The 18,876-nt window shown below is 36.4% G+C and overlaps 1 protein-coding gene and 1 non-coding gene across 2 annotated transcripts in view; both read right to left on the bottom strand.

The window, feature by feature from the left end:
- Positions 1–18,876, bottom strand: part of CLCN5 (chloride voltage-gated channel 5) — a 160,944-nt gene that overhangs the window by 45,322 nt on the left and 96,746 nt on the right. The window contains exon 3 of the mRNA XM_006217837.4: positions 3,447–3,593. Within this exon, the coding sequence (XP_006217899.2) occupies positions 3,447–3,593 (147 nt within the window). The remainder of the gene's footprint in view (positions 1–3,446; positions 3,594–18,876) is intronic.
- Positions 4,271–4,343, bottom strand: TRNAA-UGC (transfer RNA alanine (anticodon UGC)). The gene has a single exon. It is a non-coding gene; the product is annotated as a tRNA-Ala (tRNA).

The following is an 18,876-nucleotide window of genomic DNA, read 5'->3' as shown; positions in this document are numbered from 1 at the left end:
CATTCCACAATCATAAGCAATAGCAAAATCCTGTCTGCCTCAGTCCTCTAGTTTATTAAATGGGAATAACAGATACTCACCCCAATCACCTACTGAGAGCAGTGTGAATACACAAAAAGTACTCTGGTTATAGACGTTCTATGAAATCATTTTCTAGCACAAGCAATACTGATAACTAAGCTAAACGACTCTGGTTTAGCCAGAAGGGTTAAGCAGGGGTGGCCAGTTTAAGTTTATAAATACCCTAACTGACTACTTCACTAGAGCCAGTAATTAGAACCACTGACTCACTATGGTTGTAACTATACATAAGTGGAAGTGATACACACGTGTCCCTTTTATATTTGTAGGCAAATAGGAAAAACCACCAAATACCAAACCATGAGTGCCTTTTTTTATGAACTTTAAATTCAGGAGTTCTCTTCTACTGTCACTGCCCTGAGGTACCTTTACCAGGCAAATTTCTTGTCATTCTTTTGAATGTGTGGTTTTTGTCTAGGTATGTTCATCCCAAGTTGGTCACCTCCTCAGAGAGGCCTTCCCTGACTTTTCTAACTAGAGGGTTATTCCCCAGTCATCATCTGTCATCAGTCAGTTTATTTCCATCCTAGTACTTACCACAATGGGTAATTAACTAGGGAGTCTGTTTGTTTACTCATTTACCCAACTAGATCTAAATTCCAGATCAACTTGGATCTTATCTATGTTCATCCTGCCCTTACTTCCCCAGTGCCTATAACAGTGCCTGGTTTGCAGCTGGTGCTCAAAAAGCACTTGCTGAATGAAGGAATGTGTCCTCGTAATGACAATAAGGTTAACCCAAACTTCTTAGCATGACATTCAAGGCCCCAATTTACTTACTTGGGTTTACAGTCTGCCTTTTTATTCCTCTGTATTATTAAGCCTGTTGAAACTCTGCAAAAGCTTGCTTTTTTTTTTGGTTTATGTGTTCATTTATTTATCTATTTACTTTTTAATGGAGGTACTGGGGATTGAACCCAGGACTTCATGTATGCTATACCCTCCCACCCTGTAAAAGCTTGCTTTCTGCCTTGAGTGCTCTTTTTCCTACCAAATAACTTCTTTTTCAAGGCCCTTCTCAAACAAACCTTTTCTGTGAAATTTTTTCCAATCCTCCAGTGACACACACACACACACACACAAATAATGAATCCTCTAAGTTCTTATAAGAGCTATAGCACTTAAAATATAGGGTTATAATAGAAATAAACTAATAATAAGAAAAAGAATTGGGGGGAGGTTATAGCTCAGTGGTTGAGCAAGTGCTTAGCATGCATGAGGTCCTGGGTTCAATCCCCAGTACCTCTATTTAAAAACAAAGAAAAAAAGAAGAAGAGTGATAGCTAACATTTTATTGAGCATTAACTCAATGCCAGGTACATAAACATTTTATATGTTATCATCTCATTTAATCCGGAAAATGACTCTAAGGTAAATACTATCATAAGTACTCACATGTCTGTTTGGCTAGTTAGAATCAACTTCATGAAGGCAGGGATAGTGCTTTCAAGTTTTGCTAATTCCAAGAACCTAGCAAAGTATCTGCCATGTCATATACCCTTAATACAAGTTTGCTAAATAGTGAATTCTGACAGTAGTTTCTTGTTCCCTGACTTTACTTTGAGAATGGCAATTCCAATTAATTAAGGAAACAGATGATAGTTTTAAGTAATTATACGAATTTAATCTTAAAGTGATACAGTCCTTTCTAATGACAATAAGAAACTCAGAAGTCACAAAAGGGTGATATACCTAGCTATTTCAAAATTTTAAATATTTGTAGATAGAAAAACAGTTAAAAAAGGCAAATCTGAAATGGAAATATATTCAACCTACATTATACAAAAGATTAATAATAATATATAAAGGGCTTCTATAAAAAATCAGAAAAGATAATCATCCCATTAGAAAAACAGGAACATCATATGAGTAGGAAACTTCCAGGAAAAGAAATTTAAATGTTAATAAACATATGAAAATATGCTCAACCTCATTAATTTTAAAAAGTAAAAATTAAAACAGTAATAGGAATATATTTCTTTATTTTACTTATCATATTGTAAAGATTAAAAAAGAATTGTAATATTCACCCCTAGCAAGGCTATGGGGAAGTAAGCACACTTATACTGTCGTGCTATAGAAATGTTCTCATACACTTAAAGATACACACACACACACACACACACAAGGTTGTCCATTGCAGCACTATTTGTAATAGCAAAAGACTGGAATCAATTGATACGTGCAACAATAGAAGCTTGGTTAAATCAACTATGGTATAGTTACACCATGAAACTGCATGCAGCCACTGAGAAGAATGACGTTACTGGATAACCAAATAATAGATAAGGGGAATTCTCGTTTTATAAACATATTCCAGATAACAAAAACCAATTACAACAAGGGGAAGGAATTTGAACAGACACTTCATCAAAGAAGATATACAATTGGCAAATAAGCCCATGAAATGATGTTCAACATCCTAAGCCATTAGGGAAATTAAATTAAAACCATGATGAGATAGCACTACATACCTATTAGAATAGCTACAATAAAAATTACTGAAAATACCAAGAGCTGTTGAGGATGCGGAACAAGTGGAACCACCGTACATAGCTAGTTCAGATGCAAAATGGTACAGCCGTGGGGTGAGGGTATATAGCTCAGTGCTAGACCATGTGCTTAGCATGCACAAGGTCCTGGGTTCAACCCCCAGTACCTTCATTAAAATAAATAATAAATAGACCTAATTATCTCCCCCCACCAAAACAAAAAAAAAATGGTACAGCCACTCTGAAACATGGTTTGGCAGTTTCTTATAAAGCTCAGCATACGTTTATCACACAACCCAGCAATCCCACTCTGGGGTATACCACTCAGCAGAAGGGAATGGAACAACCTGGAACACTCTCCAGAGCATTAAGCTGAGTGAATGAAGTCAGTCTCAAAGGTTGACTGACTCTGTGACTCCATGTATAAGACAGTCTCAAAAAGGAAAAACTATGGGACAGAGAACAGATCAGTGGTTACCAGGGCTTGGGGGTAAGGGGAAGTCTGACTGCAAAGGGATAATAAAAAGGAATTCTTTGGGTGTGTTGAATTGTGTGTCCTGTCAGTGGGGGTGGTTACAAGTATCTACACATGTGTTAAAATTCAAAGGACTGTGTGTTCTTTTTTTTTTTAGATTCCACATATGAGCGATCTCATATGTGAAAAAATGTGACAATGCATATATGTATGTTCATGTATAACTGAAAAATTGTGCTCTACACTGGAATTTGACACAACATTGTAAAATGACTATAACTCAATAAAAAAAAATGTTTAAAAAAAAAGGACCATGTGCTAGGAGAGAAATGAATGTTGTGGTATGTATACTGAAAATAATCTTTAAAAAGTTAAATTGTCATCAGAAGTAATGATACCTTCTATGTCTCCATCTAAGGGAGGAACATCATCTCTCATGGAGAAATCCATGGCTGTCTCCGGTATGTCCATCAAGTCTTCATCACTGGAACTGCTCTGGAAGCTATTGAAACTCCCCTGCTGAAAGCCTCTGTTATCCATGGCTCCTGAGCAGAAAGAAAAATAGAAGGCTTATTACAATGACCTCCGTACTCCTTATCACCCATTCCTTTTTTTTTATTGTGGTCAATACACATAACATAAAATTTACCGTTTTTTATTTTTTTATTGAGTTATAGTCATTTTACAATGTTGTGTCAACTTCCAGCATAGAACACAATTTTTCAGTTACACATGAACATACATATAGTCATTGTCACATTTTAAAATTTACCATTTGAACCATTTTGAAATTAGAAATTCTGCAGCATTTAGCACATGTACAATGTTGTGCAATCATCATCCCTATCCATTTCCAGAATGTTTTCATCTCAAACAGAAACGCTATATCCAATAAACATAACTCCCGATCCCCCTACCACCCCAGCCCCTTACAATCTCTGCTTTCTTTCTGTGCCTGTGATTTGCTGATTCTGGATGTTTCCTATAAGTGTAATTGTCTAATATGTGGCCCTCTGTGTCTGGTTTCTTTCATTTCTCATAATTTTTTCAAGGCTCCACCATGCTATAGCATGTTATCAGTAGTACCTTCCTTTTTAGGACGGAATAATTCCTATTGTAGAGATATACCACATCTTATCCATTTATGAGTTGATGGACATTTGGATAGCTTTCACCATTTTTTAGGGGGCAGGTAATTATGTTTTTATTTATTTATCTTTAATGGCAGAACTGGGGATTGAACCCAGGACCTTGTGCATGCAAGGCACGCACTCTACCATTGAGCTATACCCTCCTCCAGCTTTCACCTTTTGAGTGACCACTTATTTGTATGTCTCCTTTCCTGCTCTTATTTGGACAATATAGATATGCAAACTACTTAGCATATTCAGTTGCTCTCCAGATATAATGTACCACTACCCTTACCACGTAGTTGATAGCAGTTTTTTGAGAAGCCAGGCAAATGAGCAAACCAAATGAGGACACACATACAAAACCCATGGGAGTTCACAAGTAATCGACTCAAATAAAAGCTAGACATCAATATCAAAAAATGTGCTAGCCATCTAGGAGCGGAGAAACTCTATTTTATGCCTCTTACTCTTTAATAGCTCCTAACAATATAGATGCACAGCAAGATTGGGAAAAACAGATTTACTGTGCTGTTCAATGTTGTTTTCTGCTCAATGATTTAATATCCAAGATGAAACATTCCATTTGGGAACCTTCAGGTTATAAAATTTTACTCAAAAAATCTTATACTGATTTTTTAAAAACCAGCATTACAGCCAACTTTGCCTTATCTAGCCCTGCCCTACCCCTCAAATTTTTTTTGGTGAAATCTTGCTTGAGTATCATAGTCAGCAAAGTTCTTCAGGATTAAGCAAATCATACTCCTTTTGAGGTGTTACAACTCTTCTAAGAAAATTCTTACTCTGGGTTATCAGAATTATGCATGAGAATATGGCAAAGACCATGTAGGTTACATTAAGCTTTAGGCCTAAAAAATTGGAATCCCAACAGGTAAATTAAATATTTTAAACATTGAGCATAAAAGAGGAAGAATCAGCATTTACCAGGACTTTGATTAATTTTCAGGCACTGGGCTATGTGCTTAAAGTGAATTCTTTTTCACTTAATTTTTCCAGCATTCCTGTGCTGTGGCATTATCACTCCTGGTGCAGATGAGGAAACTGAAGGTCAAAGAGGCTAAGTAACTTGCCCAGTTTGTGTTTGAAAAAAAGATTAAGCTCCAAACGACACGTTCAATTTCACAACCCCTCACTTGTGATAAAGAGGTCAGCCTGACCAAGGAGGTCAGCATGAGTGACATTTATGAATCACCTACTCTGCAAGAATCATTGTGGGATAGTAGGACGGACACAAAAATGATGCTGGGTAGGCCAGATGAGATGAAGATTGGGAGGCAAAGCTTTGGGAGTTGTCAACATCAAGGTGATGGCTGAAACCAAGAGAATGGCCATTCCAAGGGAAATCTGCCATTGACTTCTGGATAAGGATGACTATCAATAAAAGAAATGCATTCCACAACCTTCTTTAGTATACACCAAGAGCTTGAACTCAGTACAGACATGAACTGAAACCATACATTCCCCAGGAACATGACCATGCTTCCATGGTGACATGTAGTCAAGTAGAGAAGGTAGGATCATTGACCCAGAGGTACTAATAACGTAGACCAGGATGGATCAGAAAACCATTTCCTCAGCTACAAAAACTCTAACCTTGCTTTGTGGACCAAATATTTCCTAGGATACTAAGAACCCATGTTTTGTGGCCTCAGCCGAGCTCCTTTGCTGCTAGCCAGTCCTCCATCCTCACTAGGCTTTTGCCCCTGCTCTATCCTGCTTCCTTCACTCCCCTTCTCTTCTCTGAGCACACCTACAAAAATGTACTTACACCAATTCCCTGCCTCCGCTGCTGCTTCTAAGTCTAACCTGACTACCACAGGGTCCTAAGCCGTTTTTTCCTATTGCTAACAACGCAGAGGCAATTTGGAATCTCTGGGTCTTCCCTCCTGTTATTCAGGAAGAAGTGTCTTTACTCTTTTATTTTTCATTGAAGTATAGTTGATTTACAATGTTGTGTTAGTTTCTGGTGTACAGCATAGTGATTCAGATGTGTATATACACATCTGAATATATATATATATATATATATATTCCTGTTCATATTCGTTTTCATTATAGACCATTACAAGGTATTGAATATAGTTCCCTATGCTATACAGTAGAACTTTGTTATGTTTTGTTTTATTTTGTTTTGTTTTTACTTAAGTATAATCAGTTTACAATGTGTCAATCTCTGGTGTAAAACATAATGTTTCAGTCATACATATACATACATATATTTATTTTCATATTCTTCTTCATTATGGGTTACTATAAGATATTGAATATAGTTCCCTGTGCTATACAGAAGAAACTTGTTGTTTATCTATTTTGTATATACTAGTTAATATTTGCAAATCTCAAATTCCCAATCTATCCCTTCCCACCCCCTTTCCCCCTGGTAACTATAAGATTGTGTACTATGTGAATCTGTTTCTGTTCTGTAGATAAAGAACCTTGTTTTTATCTATTTTATATATAGTAGTTAGTATCTACAAATTCAGAACTCCCAATTTATCCCTCCCACCCTCTTTTTCCCCTGGTAACCATAAGTTTGTTTTCTATGTCTGTGAGTCTGCCTCTGTTTTGTTGTTTTGTAAATAAGTTCATTTGTATCCTTCTCTTTTTTTAGAATCCACATGTAAGTGATATCATATGGTATTTTTCTTTCTCTTTCTGGCTTACTTCACTTAGTATGACAATCTCCAGGTCCATCCATGTTGCTGCAAATGGCATTATTTACTCTTTTTAATGGCTGAGTAGTATTCCATCACACACACACACACACACACACACACACACACACACACACACACTACAACTTCTTTGTCCAGTCATCTGTTGATGGACATTCCATGTCTTGGCTATTGCAAATAGTACTGCTATGAACATTGGGGTGCATGTTATCTTTTCGAATTAGAGTTTCCTTCAGATATATGCCCAGGAGTGGGATTGCTGAGTCATACGGTAACTCTATTTTCAGTTTTTAAAGGAATCTCTGTACTGTTTTCCATAAAAAATAGTCTACTTTGCTCTGAATCTGACTGAGATAACAGATCCTTCCCTGCCTTACTCTGAATTATTTTATCTTGGCCTTTAAGGAAACCTACTACCTCTAGCTCTCACCTCTGCCTCAAGCTCCAGTACCAAATTCCCAAGAACTCCATCTGACACTTGTGTTGCTGCATCAAACTTCACAGGATGAAAATGAAAAACAAGTAGAAATGACATTAGCCTAAAGACAAATAATAAAATCAAAACCAGGCGTGTTCCCTGCCCTTATCTCCCACATCAACTTTCCCTTTTAAATGCAGGTGGCATCAGAGTCAATATTTGCAGTTGATATTTGTCTAACTATGGGATTTACTACATTCACCAAATCTATAAAAGCAGTCAACCTCAAAAGGAGGCATTCCAGGTTTCTAGAAATCTTAACATAAAACAAGCACCATTTTAGCTGATGAGAAGAACTGAGGCTAACAGCATAGTACAACTCGAGAGACTTTCTGTCTGTTTAAATTCATCAAACGCCCCTGAATTCCGGTGACTAGCACCAAAAGTTGGCAAGAATAAATTTTTAAACGATGCAGAATCCTCTCCCTCTCTTGGTTCCGTGTTTCATTCAGGAAATGATTTAAAATACTCAGTTCCAGCAACTCAACGTTAGCCACACAAATCATAGGAAGAAAAAGTACAGGGAGTCCAAAAATAATTTACATTTGGCTTTGGAATATGTCCTGTAGTCATATTTTCAGAGGGTGTACCTATTGTTCTGGGACTTCATTAAAACAAAATAATGACGCTACAAGATGAAGACTCAACAAAGGAGAAGTTGGAAAACTTTTCCGTTTCCCCAAAGGGACCTTACAAACTCCTTCCTGTAACCCACTGACACAGAACACTAACACAGAACACTCCAGCTAAATTGAGCTGCCTCATTTCAAACATTTCCTGGAGCAGCTATCTGGTTCAGTGTTTGGGTTGTAAAGTGCTTCCTTAATAAGTACATAGAAATAAAGGGTCAACAAAAGAAAATTAGAAGAAGCCAGTGAAGCAAGCAAAACAGATGCAACAAATCGGAGTCAAACAAAGAAAATAAACATCAGTAAATCAAAGTGGTATTTGTCCATGGATAATGCATTCTGGTACTGTCTCTGGTTTTATTTTGCAGATATAACAAAAAAAAAAGTTCAAGAGAAAAAGTTAAAGTGGCAGAATGAGGAAATGATCTAAAGTTCCTCAAAGTTGAGATCTGATCCCTCATTTAGTTGAACTCCAAGCAGGAGCAGGCCTCTGTGGGGCCTTCCTGGGAAAGACCCCTCCCCCACATCCTCTGCTGCAGCTCCTCTCTCTGACATACCCAGATAATAGTATCTCCTGTATATTTCCTGAGTTTTTCAGATGCTAAAAACCACCACCAAAGGGAAGAAATTAACTACTTGATGATTGAGAGCACGTGCTCCCCAGACCTTCTGGCGCCTAAGGATTGATCACCATCAATCCATCAGAGAATTGTGCATGAGCTGATCACGTATCCTGTGACCCCCGCCTCACTTACTTGGCCTTTAAATATGCTTTGCTGAAACTCTTCAAGGATTTTGGGGTTTTCTTGGGCATAAGCCACCTCGTCTTCCTTGCTTGGCCCTGCAATAAACCTTTCTCTGCTCTAAACTCTGACGTTTCAGTTTGGCCTCATGGAATGCCAGGCACATGAACTTTCATTTGGTAACACTCTTTCCATAATACTTTGGAGCTTCACTGTAACACGTCAGTCCAGAGAGGGGCACATCTGGAATAAATCCAGCCTCTAGATTGTCACAAGCCTGAGGTCAGCCAGAATTTAGGGTAAGGCCAGGAACAAAGTAAAGGGATTTGATTTCATATACCAACTAGTAGATTAGTATAGGGCTTGTCATATAAGGGAGGGTTAGGGAGAAGGGCAATAGGGGAAAAGGCTGTTTGGTTGATATTTGTGTTATGTAGCTGACACTTTCAGTGTCTTTTGTCACCTTCTTGCTTACAATCATATGCTGGTTCCCCATTGTCTTTTGGGTCAAGTTTACATTTCTTTGCATGGCACTTGGAGCCCTATCAACTCTAGATCCCATCTACCCAAAGAGACATATCTCCTGCCACAGATTTGTTAGACTCCACCTTGGCCATGTACTTTAATGCCTCTGTGCCTTTGCTCAGGTCAGATATTCTATCTGGAATCCCATCCAGTCCTGCCTCCTCTTTCCAGCCTGGTGAAATCCCATTCAATCCATCTAGGACCGGCTCATACAGGCTTCTCCCTCAGCACCCGCTTTGTTCAGACATCTATGTTGATTGCACAATCTCTTCCACTTGAGTCTTGTGACTACACCATGTCCTTCTCATTTCTGTTGTCTCAACAACTCTGGTGTTGTTCCAGGGAAAGTATTCAATAAATGCTTACTGAGGAAAATTCCAGTTTGGAGAGAGGGGGAAGGTTAATAGCCAATCAACATATGTATATAGTCGACACTCAATAAATCTATGCCTTGCCCTCTGAGGGCAGAGGATTAAGGACACAAAAAGCATTTGTTACCCTGTCGTTACTCTCAAGAAATTTATGATCTAGTTGGGGAGGAAACTTTCACATAATGCAATCACACAATAGCTAAGTGTTAAATGGTTAGAATCAAAGTGAAATTGGCATTCTAAAAATGGAGGGGAGATTGTAAGCGAGACACCCTCCAAGGCCTCCTGGAGGAAAGAGGGTGTTCCAGGACAAGGAAACAAAATGCCCAAAGGCTTGAGATTAGAATGAGGCTGGCATTTGTGCTTGACTAGAGGACAGGGCAGCTGTAGGGGAGAGTTAATATTTTACTGTCACTTATCAGATGCTAGTCAGGTATACAGTTTTCATACTTGATCTCTCCTTTTGGTAAAAACAACAACAAAAAACCGTACAAGTTTTAAACAGCCCATGGCTGGTTTGTGAGCAAATGCATGGAGACAGATCATGAAGTGTCTGGGAAGCCAATGGAGCCACGGTAGATTTTGAGGAGCAACATGATAAAAACATAATTTTACGAGGTAAGTGTGGCAGCAGTGGACTGGAAGAGAGAAAGGAGAAAAGGGCTGGAAGGGTGTTTGCTACCTGCAGTTTCAATGCAGGTGATTTGGGATGGAGGAGGAAGGAGAGGGGAGGGGAAGACGAGGGCATATTCCCAACAGTGGTACTGAAAGAGCCACGTAGGGATAGATTGGGATAGTGCTCATTTGTAGTATGCCATACTAGCATCTTGGGTTTTTTTTAATGTATTTATTTTATATCATATTTTTAAAATTGAAGTATAGTTGATGTACAATATTATATGTTACAGGTATACAATACAGTGATTCACAATTTTTAAAGGTTATACTCCATTTATAGTTATTTTAAAATATTGGCTCTATTCCCCATGTTGTACACTACATCCTTGTAGCTTATTTTATACCTGAGAGTACACATCTCCTAATCCTCCACCTCCATCTTGCCCTTCACCCCTCCCCCTTCCCTCTCCCTACTGGTAACCACTAGTTCCTTCTCTACAGCTGTGAGTCTATTTCTTCTCTGTTATATTCATTAGTTTGTTGCATTTTTTTTAGATTTCACATGTAAGTGATATCTTACAGTAGTTGTCCTTCTCTGTCTGACTTATTTCACTTAGCATAATGCCCTCCAAGTCTATCCATGTTGTACACCAGAAACTAATATAATATTTAAAATCAACTGTACTTCAATTAACAAGCAAACAAACAACCCATTTAAAATATGGGCAGAAGAACTGAACAGACATTTTTCCCAAAGAGGAAATGCAAATGGCCAACAGGAACATGAACAGTTGCTCAACATCACCAATATCAGGAAAATGCAAATCAAAACCACAATGAGACACCATCTCACACCTGTCAGAGTGGCCATCATCAAAAAGAACACAAATAACAAATGTTGGCAAGGATATGGAGAAAGGGGAACCCCTGTACACTGTTTGTAGAAATGTAAACTGGTACAGCCACCATGGAAAACAATATAGAGGTTTCCCAAAAATCTAACAATAGAACCATCATATGGCCCAGCAATTCCACTCCTGGGCATATATCTGAGAAAAACAAAAATGTTAATTCAGAAAGATACATACACCCTACTATTAGTAACAGCACTATTGATAATTGCCAAGATATGGAAGCATCCTAAGTACACATCAATAGATGAATGGATAAAGAAGATGTAGTATATATATGCAATGGAATACAACTCACCCATAAAAAAGGATATTTTGCCATTTTGGCCCTTCATTCACTTTTTTTTTTTTGCACTTCAAAAACCAAAATTTTATAACTGGCACAAACATTTCCATTGCATCAAAAACAACAAAATACCTAGAAATAAACTTAACCAGGGAGGTTATCTATACTCTGAAAACTGTAATACATTAATGAAGGAAACTGAAAATAATACAAAGAAATGGAAAGATATCTTGTGCTCTTAGGTTAGAAGAATCAACATTATTAAAATGGCCATTCTTCCCAAAGCAATCTACAGATTCAATGCAACTCCTGTCAAAATACTCATGGAATTTTTCACAGAACTGGAGCAAATAATGCTAAAATTTATATGGAACCATAAAAGACCCCCAACTGCCACAGCAATCTTTTGTTTTTCCCCTTTCTTCTTTTCGTTCTCTTTTCTTGTGGTTTGATGACTAGAAAAGTTTAACATTTGTTGTAAAGCTGGTTGGGTGGTGCTGAATTCTTTTAGTTTTGTTTATCTGTGAAGCTTTTGATTTCTCCACCAAATCTGAATGAGAGCCTTGCTGTGTAGAGTATTCTTGGTTGTAAATTTTTCCCTCTCATCACTTTAAATATATCGTGCCACTCCCTTCTATCCTGTAGAGTTTTTGCTGAAAAATCAGCTGATAACCTTATGGGAGTTCCTTGTATGATATTCATTGCTTTTCTCTTGCTGATTTTGATATTTTCTCCTTATCCTTAATTTTTGTCTATTTGATTACTATGTGCCTTAGGGTGTTCCACTTTGGGTTGATCCTGTGAGGAACTCTGTGCTTCCTGGACCTGGGTGACTGTTTCCTTTCCCAAGTTAGGGAAGTTTTCAGTTATTCTGGTACTAGCATCTTGTTTAACTAGTGACAGTGACATGTGTTGGTACAAATAAATGAACACTTCCATCTCAACTAGCCCATGTGGCAAAAACAAATGGATAAACCAATGGGTAGGCTGATACACATGGCCCTTCAAGTAAAAATATAAAGTATATCACATATTCCAATGCTAACAAGCACAAAGAAGTAATACTTTCCTATTTCTTTTTTTAATCTTTAAAAATTCTATTGAGAGGTGAGGTAATTAGATTTATTCATTTATTTTTAATGGAGGCACTGGGGATTGAACTCAGGACCTCATGCATGCTAGGCATGCACAGAACCACTGAACTATACCCTCCCCATCTATTTCTTAATTTTGCTCAACAATGATAACTAGTGACCTGCATACGGCATTCTGTATAAGTAATACACGCCAGATACCACAAATGTGGAAAAGGGAGAATACAAGAGGAAGAAACCGCTGAGAAGCATTATGTAATTCACCAAGTTGCAAGTATTGTCTTATCATTGCAAATAGAACATTAAGACAATGGTAAGTATAACATTGAAGGTGATAAGAATTGGCACGTACATAAAATCACCCTTTTTCTACCCACTGTATTTTGAGCTACTTGAGGACAGGGTGACTTAAATCTGTGTTCCTAAGCACCTGACACAAAGAGAGAGCTCCATAGATAATCTACTTTATACTCCAATTCCAGTTTTAGTCACTTTATTTTGAGAGGCAGAAATGAAACACAAATCCTGGATAGTAGTCTCTGAGATACCATATTTCAGAGGCTTGGGCCAATCCTTAAGCCAAGGCATCTTCTCTGCCTGCCAAAATTTCGAGTAAAAATTCCCAGGAGGAAATAATGGTGGTTCTTCTCACAACGTGTTCTTCATGTAGGAGTCATCCTCACAGACGAGTAGTTATGAGAAAAGACCAGACTCAAAGCAGGCAAGTACGAGAACAACAATTCTCAAACTTTTCAGTCTCGTGATCCCTTTAGTCTTCAGAATTACTGAGGGACCTAAAAGCTTTTTTTTAAGGGTTCTATCTATAGATACTTACTGTATTAGAAATTCAAACCCAGAAATGCTTAAAATAACTCTTTCTTAATACATTTAAATATAATAGTACTCATCTCATTATATGTTAACATTAACTTTTGGGAAAAAAATCTAGATTTTCCAAAGCAAAAGAAAAATTAGTTAAAGGCAACGTGCAAATCTTTTTAATGCCTGCCTTAACAGAGGACACGTATTCCATTAGCCATCAGAGCAATGACATCAGCACCTGTCATATAGCCTCTAGAAAACTCCACTGTATACTCATGAGAAAGTCAGAATGAAAAAGGCCAAGAAAGTCTTAATATTATTATGAGAATAGTTTTGACTTTGCAGATCCCTCGAAATGGTCTCAGGGAGCCCAGACCACCCTTTGAGAATTGTTGAAGGAGAGAAATAATACAGAATGGAGAAACCATCCTTGGGCAACACTCATGATTGGTAAGAAGGAAGAGGACAAATCAGTCAGATGAGATAGTGTTAACAGATGTGCAAGTGAAACAAATAACAAACTATTATTTCCCATAAATATTTCTCCAAAGAGGTAATAGCCTTGACATATAAAGAGATTGTTCAAATCATTAAAATTGAATCCCAACAGATGAAAGGGCAAAATATATTAGTAGATAATTTCTTAAAGAAGAGGGGGAAAAGTGCTTTAAAAATTCAGCGAAATGAAAATTCAAACAATAATATGCTATATTCCCTTAGCAGATCAGCTTTTCTTTGGATTGCTTTCAATGATTCTTCAAATGATAATATGATTAGAAAGGTTTTCAAGAGAGTGATAAACAGGATGGCTAGAAAAGCACTCTGAAGTTCAAGGACAAGAGCCTGCGAGGCCTGACAAAAGACACCACTCAAATTTTATAGATCACTGTCACTTTGGAATATACGAGTAAAGCACTGAAACAAACTTTTAAGAAACTGAATATAGCATTACACTGAAATATGCTACTACAAATAAGGAGAGTTTATTCCAAAAACACAAGACTGGTATCACAAGGGAAACTGTCCACATCATTTATCAGATTAACACATAAATTTTTAAAGGCCATAATTATCTCAACAGATGTCAAGAATGGAGTTTTTAAATTTATATTTATTCCAGATTAAAATTTTAAAAATATTCCGGGTGGAGGATTTCTTTCTTGACATGATACAGAGTATTTAAACTCAAACCGAGACACAAAATCTCATTCCCCTTAAAACAGGAAGACAGTGATACCTCCTATTGCCTGTTATATTTGACATGGTAAAAGAAAACTTTAAGAGGAAAAAAGTGAAGGATGTATATAGGAAAGAAAGAAATATCATATTCTGATGTTGGGATTGCATGAATGCATATCTATACAACTCTAAGAATATTAACTAAAAATAACTCAAGGTAATAAATGAATTTAAAAATTATAAGGTAAACAGATAAAAACCAACTACATTCTCATGTACTACCACAGAACTAGAAAATACAATAATTTATCTGTGTTAGAGACATAAACTTAAAATACAATATTACTTTAAAATTTATAAAATCCAAATAGGAGGAAAAAAAGAATGATATTAATCAACAAAGATGTCTCATGCTCTTGAATGGTCTAAATATAGCAAGAATGAAATAGTAATTTAAATTGCATTACAACTATATATTAATCTAAAGTCCCCATGGCATCTTTTATATAACTTAAAAGATTGATGGTGAACCTCATCTAGTAAAATAAGTAGGCAAGGATACTAGTATATGTATTTTCTTAAATGTAAATACGGCAAACATAACCTGTCAGATTTTAATCTTCTACAAAGAATCAGCAAAACTTTATGGTATTGGATTAAGAATAGAGAATCTAGGAATGCATACACACTATCAGAAGAATGTAATAGTTGATAAACCAGAAGCAACACAAATATAAGGAAAGAATCACTTTTTGGTAAATAGTTGAGGGACTGCTAGATATCAAAATGGAAAACAATACACAATTATAGCATACACCACACTGCAATAAATTCCAGATAGGTTTTTTAGAATTGATTTTAAAAAGAACACAGAATAATATATTTATTCCAGATGTGGAGAATAGACAAAATTGTTTCTGACTACGGAAAGATACAAAATGGATTCATTCCTATGTACTAAAATAAGTAACTTTCTGCATCAGGGAATGGATGCAATAAAATGAAGTAGAAAGAACAGAAAGGGAACAAATCTGTGTCATCACTGATAAAAGTAATAAAAAAGGTGGATGCATGTATTCAAGTAAAAATCAAAGGAGGACTTCCGTTTTCTGGTCCAGCATGTAAGGAGCTTGGAAGTCATCATTCTCATCCTCACAATGAGAAAAAAAATTGAACAAACTGAAAAGCAACAATTCTCCTTAAGGCCATCAGATGACTCAGCTCACAGGGCACACTGCTGTCCCCAAACTTGGGGAAACAAGCGGATACAGAGAATCATAGCTTTTACTAGCAGAATCCTCTGTGAGAACCAGTACCAGGGTAGGAGAATCTAAATTGTAACTGAAGAATAGCCAGAGGCTTAGTGTGGACAAGTTTGAGAGTTAAGAACTTGAGAAGGCCCACTCTTAGGGGCACCATACACTTCTGCAACTTTTACCTCCAGGAGCCCTACTAGATTCTCACAGTGAAGACCAGAGAAAATTTCCCTCTTGCTTCCAGCAGGAGGCAGGAAAATGAACAGAGCATTCTGTTCTTAACAAGGCTGGCCCTCAAGAGAAACTATTTTACCGGAGCCTAACCAACTTAAGGGAAAGAAAACTCAACTCTAGCTCCCTCTAGCCTTCCTGTCTCATGTAAGGAAGAAAAAAACAAAAAGAAAAACCTGAGAAGCACTTGTGAAGTTCACATCTGAGGAGTACAGGCTTACTAACAGACTGAAATAGGATAATGAACATGTCCCTCCCTCTACACCTTACTAACACATCACATAATAACAACAGGGGAATACAATTGCAAGAACTACACAAGCCCAAATACACAGGGGAGATAAAAGCAAAGATATTAGAGAAGATTTTAGCCTCTGATACATACAGGTACAGCAAACAGTAAACACATCTTAACTCCTATCCAGATAAACATAAAACTTCACACTAAAGGCCTATTTATCTTGGTTACTTTCATCCAGTATGTCATGTCTAGATTTCCAAATAAACATTATAAGGCACACTAAAAGACAAAAAATAAAAATAAAAAAACAGCATAGAGAGACAGAGCAAGCATCAGAATCAGAGTCACATAAGGATGGAATGTTGGAATTTTCAGAACAGCAATTTAAAATAATTATGATGACTATGCTAAGGGTCTTAATGAAAGGTTGACAATATGCAAGAACAGATGGGTAATGGAAACAGAGAGATGGAAACTGTAAGAAAAAATCAAAGGGAAATATCAGAAACCCAAAACATTATAAAAGAAACGAAGAATGTCTTTGATGGGCTCATCAATAGACTGAAAACAGCAGAAGGAAAAGAATTGGCAAGCTTGAAAAAATGTCAATAAAAACTTCTCAAACTGACATGCAAAGAGAAAAAAAGAAAGAAAAAATGAATAGAATATCAAGAACTGTGAGACAATTAGACATGTATAATGGGAAAGAAGAAGGAAAAGGAGAAGAAGGAGAGGGAGAAGGAGAAGACAAGGTACAAAAGAAGTATTTGATGCAATAATGACTGAGACTTTCCTAAAATTAATAATAGACACCAAACCACAGGTCCATAAAGCTCAGAGAACACAAAGAAGGATACATACATACATACATACATACTACAATTAGGCATATAATACTCTAACAGTAGAAAATTAAAGGCAGAGAAAATATCTTGAAAGTAGCCAGAGGAAAAAAATATCTTACCTATAGAAGAGTAAGGATAAAAATTACATCAGATTTCTCTTCAGAAGCCATGTAATCAAGAAGAGAGAAGAGCGAAAAATATGAAGTGTTGAAAAGAACCACCAATCAAGAATTCTGAATCCAGAGAAACTGTCCTTCAAAACTGAATGAGAAATAAAGACTTTGCTCAGAAAAATAAAAATTGAGGGGATTTGTCAACAGTAGACCTGCCTTGCAGGAAATGTGAAAGAAACTTTTTAGAAAAAAGAAAAATAATAGAGGTCAGAAACTCATATCTATATAAAGAAAGGAAAAGTGCTAGAGAAGGAATAAATGAAGGTAAAATAGAATATTTTTAATTCTTTTTTTCAGTTTTTTTGTTTTGTTTTTTTTAATTCTTAATTAATCTAACAGATAACGGTTTCTGCAAAATAATAACAGCAACAATATTTGGTGATGATAGCTTATGGATAAATGAAATAAAACACAGAAATGTTACAAGGGACAGGAGAGAGGAAGTAGGAATATTCTGAAAATAAGGTACTTGCATTACTCATTAAGTAGTATTGTGTTATTTGAAAGAAGACTTTGATTAGTTGTAACTGTATATTGCAAACAAGAGGGCAACTGCTAACAAAAGTTTTTTAAAAAGTAAAGGAAAGAAGTATAATTAATATACTAAAAGAGGAGGAAAAATGGACTCATACAAAATGCTTAATTAAAACTAGAAGGCAAAGAAAGAGTGGGTGACAAAATAAGAAAACAAGGCAACAAATAGGAAACAGTAGCAAATATGGCAGATAATGTGGACTTAACATATTAGTAATCACTTTAAACATCAATGGTCTAAATATACCAATTAAAAGACAGAGACTACCATAGTGGATAAAAATACAATATCCAACTCAGTTGTCTGCAAAAAAACTACTTTAAATATAAAGACAGATAGATTAAAAGCAAGGAGATGGAGAAAGATATAACATGCTAATGCTAATTAACAGGAAGCTAGAGTAGCTGTATTAGACAAAGCTGTCTTCAGAGCAAGGCAAATTATCAGGAATAAAGAGGAACATTACATAATGATAAAGGGGTCAATTCTCTAAGAAACCATAACAATCTTTAATGTGTATGTGCCTTATAATAGAGTGTAAAATACATGAGGCAAAAACTGATAGAGTGGCAAGGAGAAATAGATGAACCTATCATTATAGTTGAAGATTTCAACACTCCTCTACTGGAAATGGACAGATCCAGCAGCAGAAAATCAGTAAACACATAGTTGAACTAAACAGTATCATCAATCAACTGGATCAAATTGACAACTGCAGAATCCTTCATCTAACAGCAGCAGGAGAATAAACATTCTTCTCAAGCTCACATGGCTCATTCACAAAGATAGATGACATTCTGGGCCCTGAAATACACCTTAACAATTTAAAAAAAAGACAGAAATCATGCAAAGTCTGCTGTCAGATCATAATGAAATTAAACTGGAAATCAACAACAGAAAGGTAGCTGGAAAATCCCAAAATACTTGAAGATTAAACAACACACTTCCAAATAACACGTGTGTCAAAGAATAACTCACGAGAAATTAACAAACATTTTGAAGAAAATGAAAATTTTAAAATAACATCAAAATTTCTGAGAAGCAGCAAAACCAGTGCTTAGAGGG

Source organism: Vicugna pacos, chromosome X (assembly GCF_048564905.1).
Source record: "Vicugna pacos chromosome X, VicPac4, whole genome shotgun sequence".
In the NCBI taxonomy this organism is placed as follows: Eukaryota; Metazoa; Chordata; class Mammalia; order Artiodactyla; family Camelidae; genus Vicugna; species Vicugna pacos.
The sequence above is the reverse complement of the archived record's forward strand: the minus strand, read 5'-3'. Positions and strand labels throughout refer to the sequence as shown.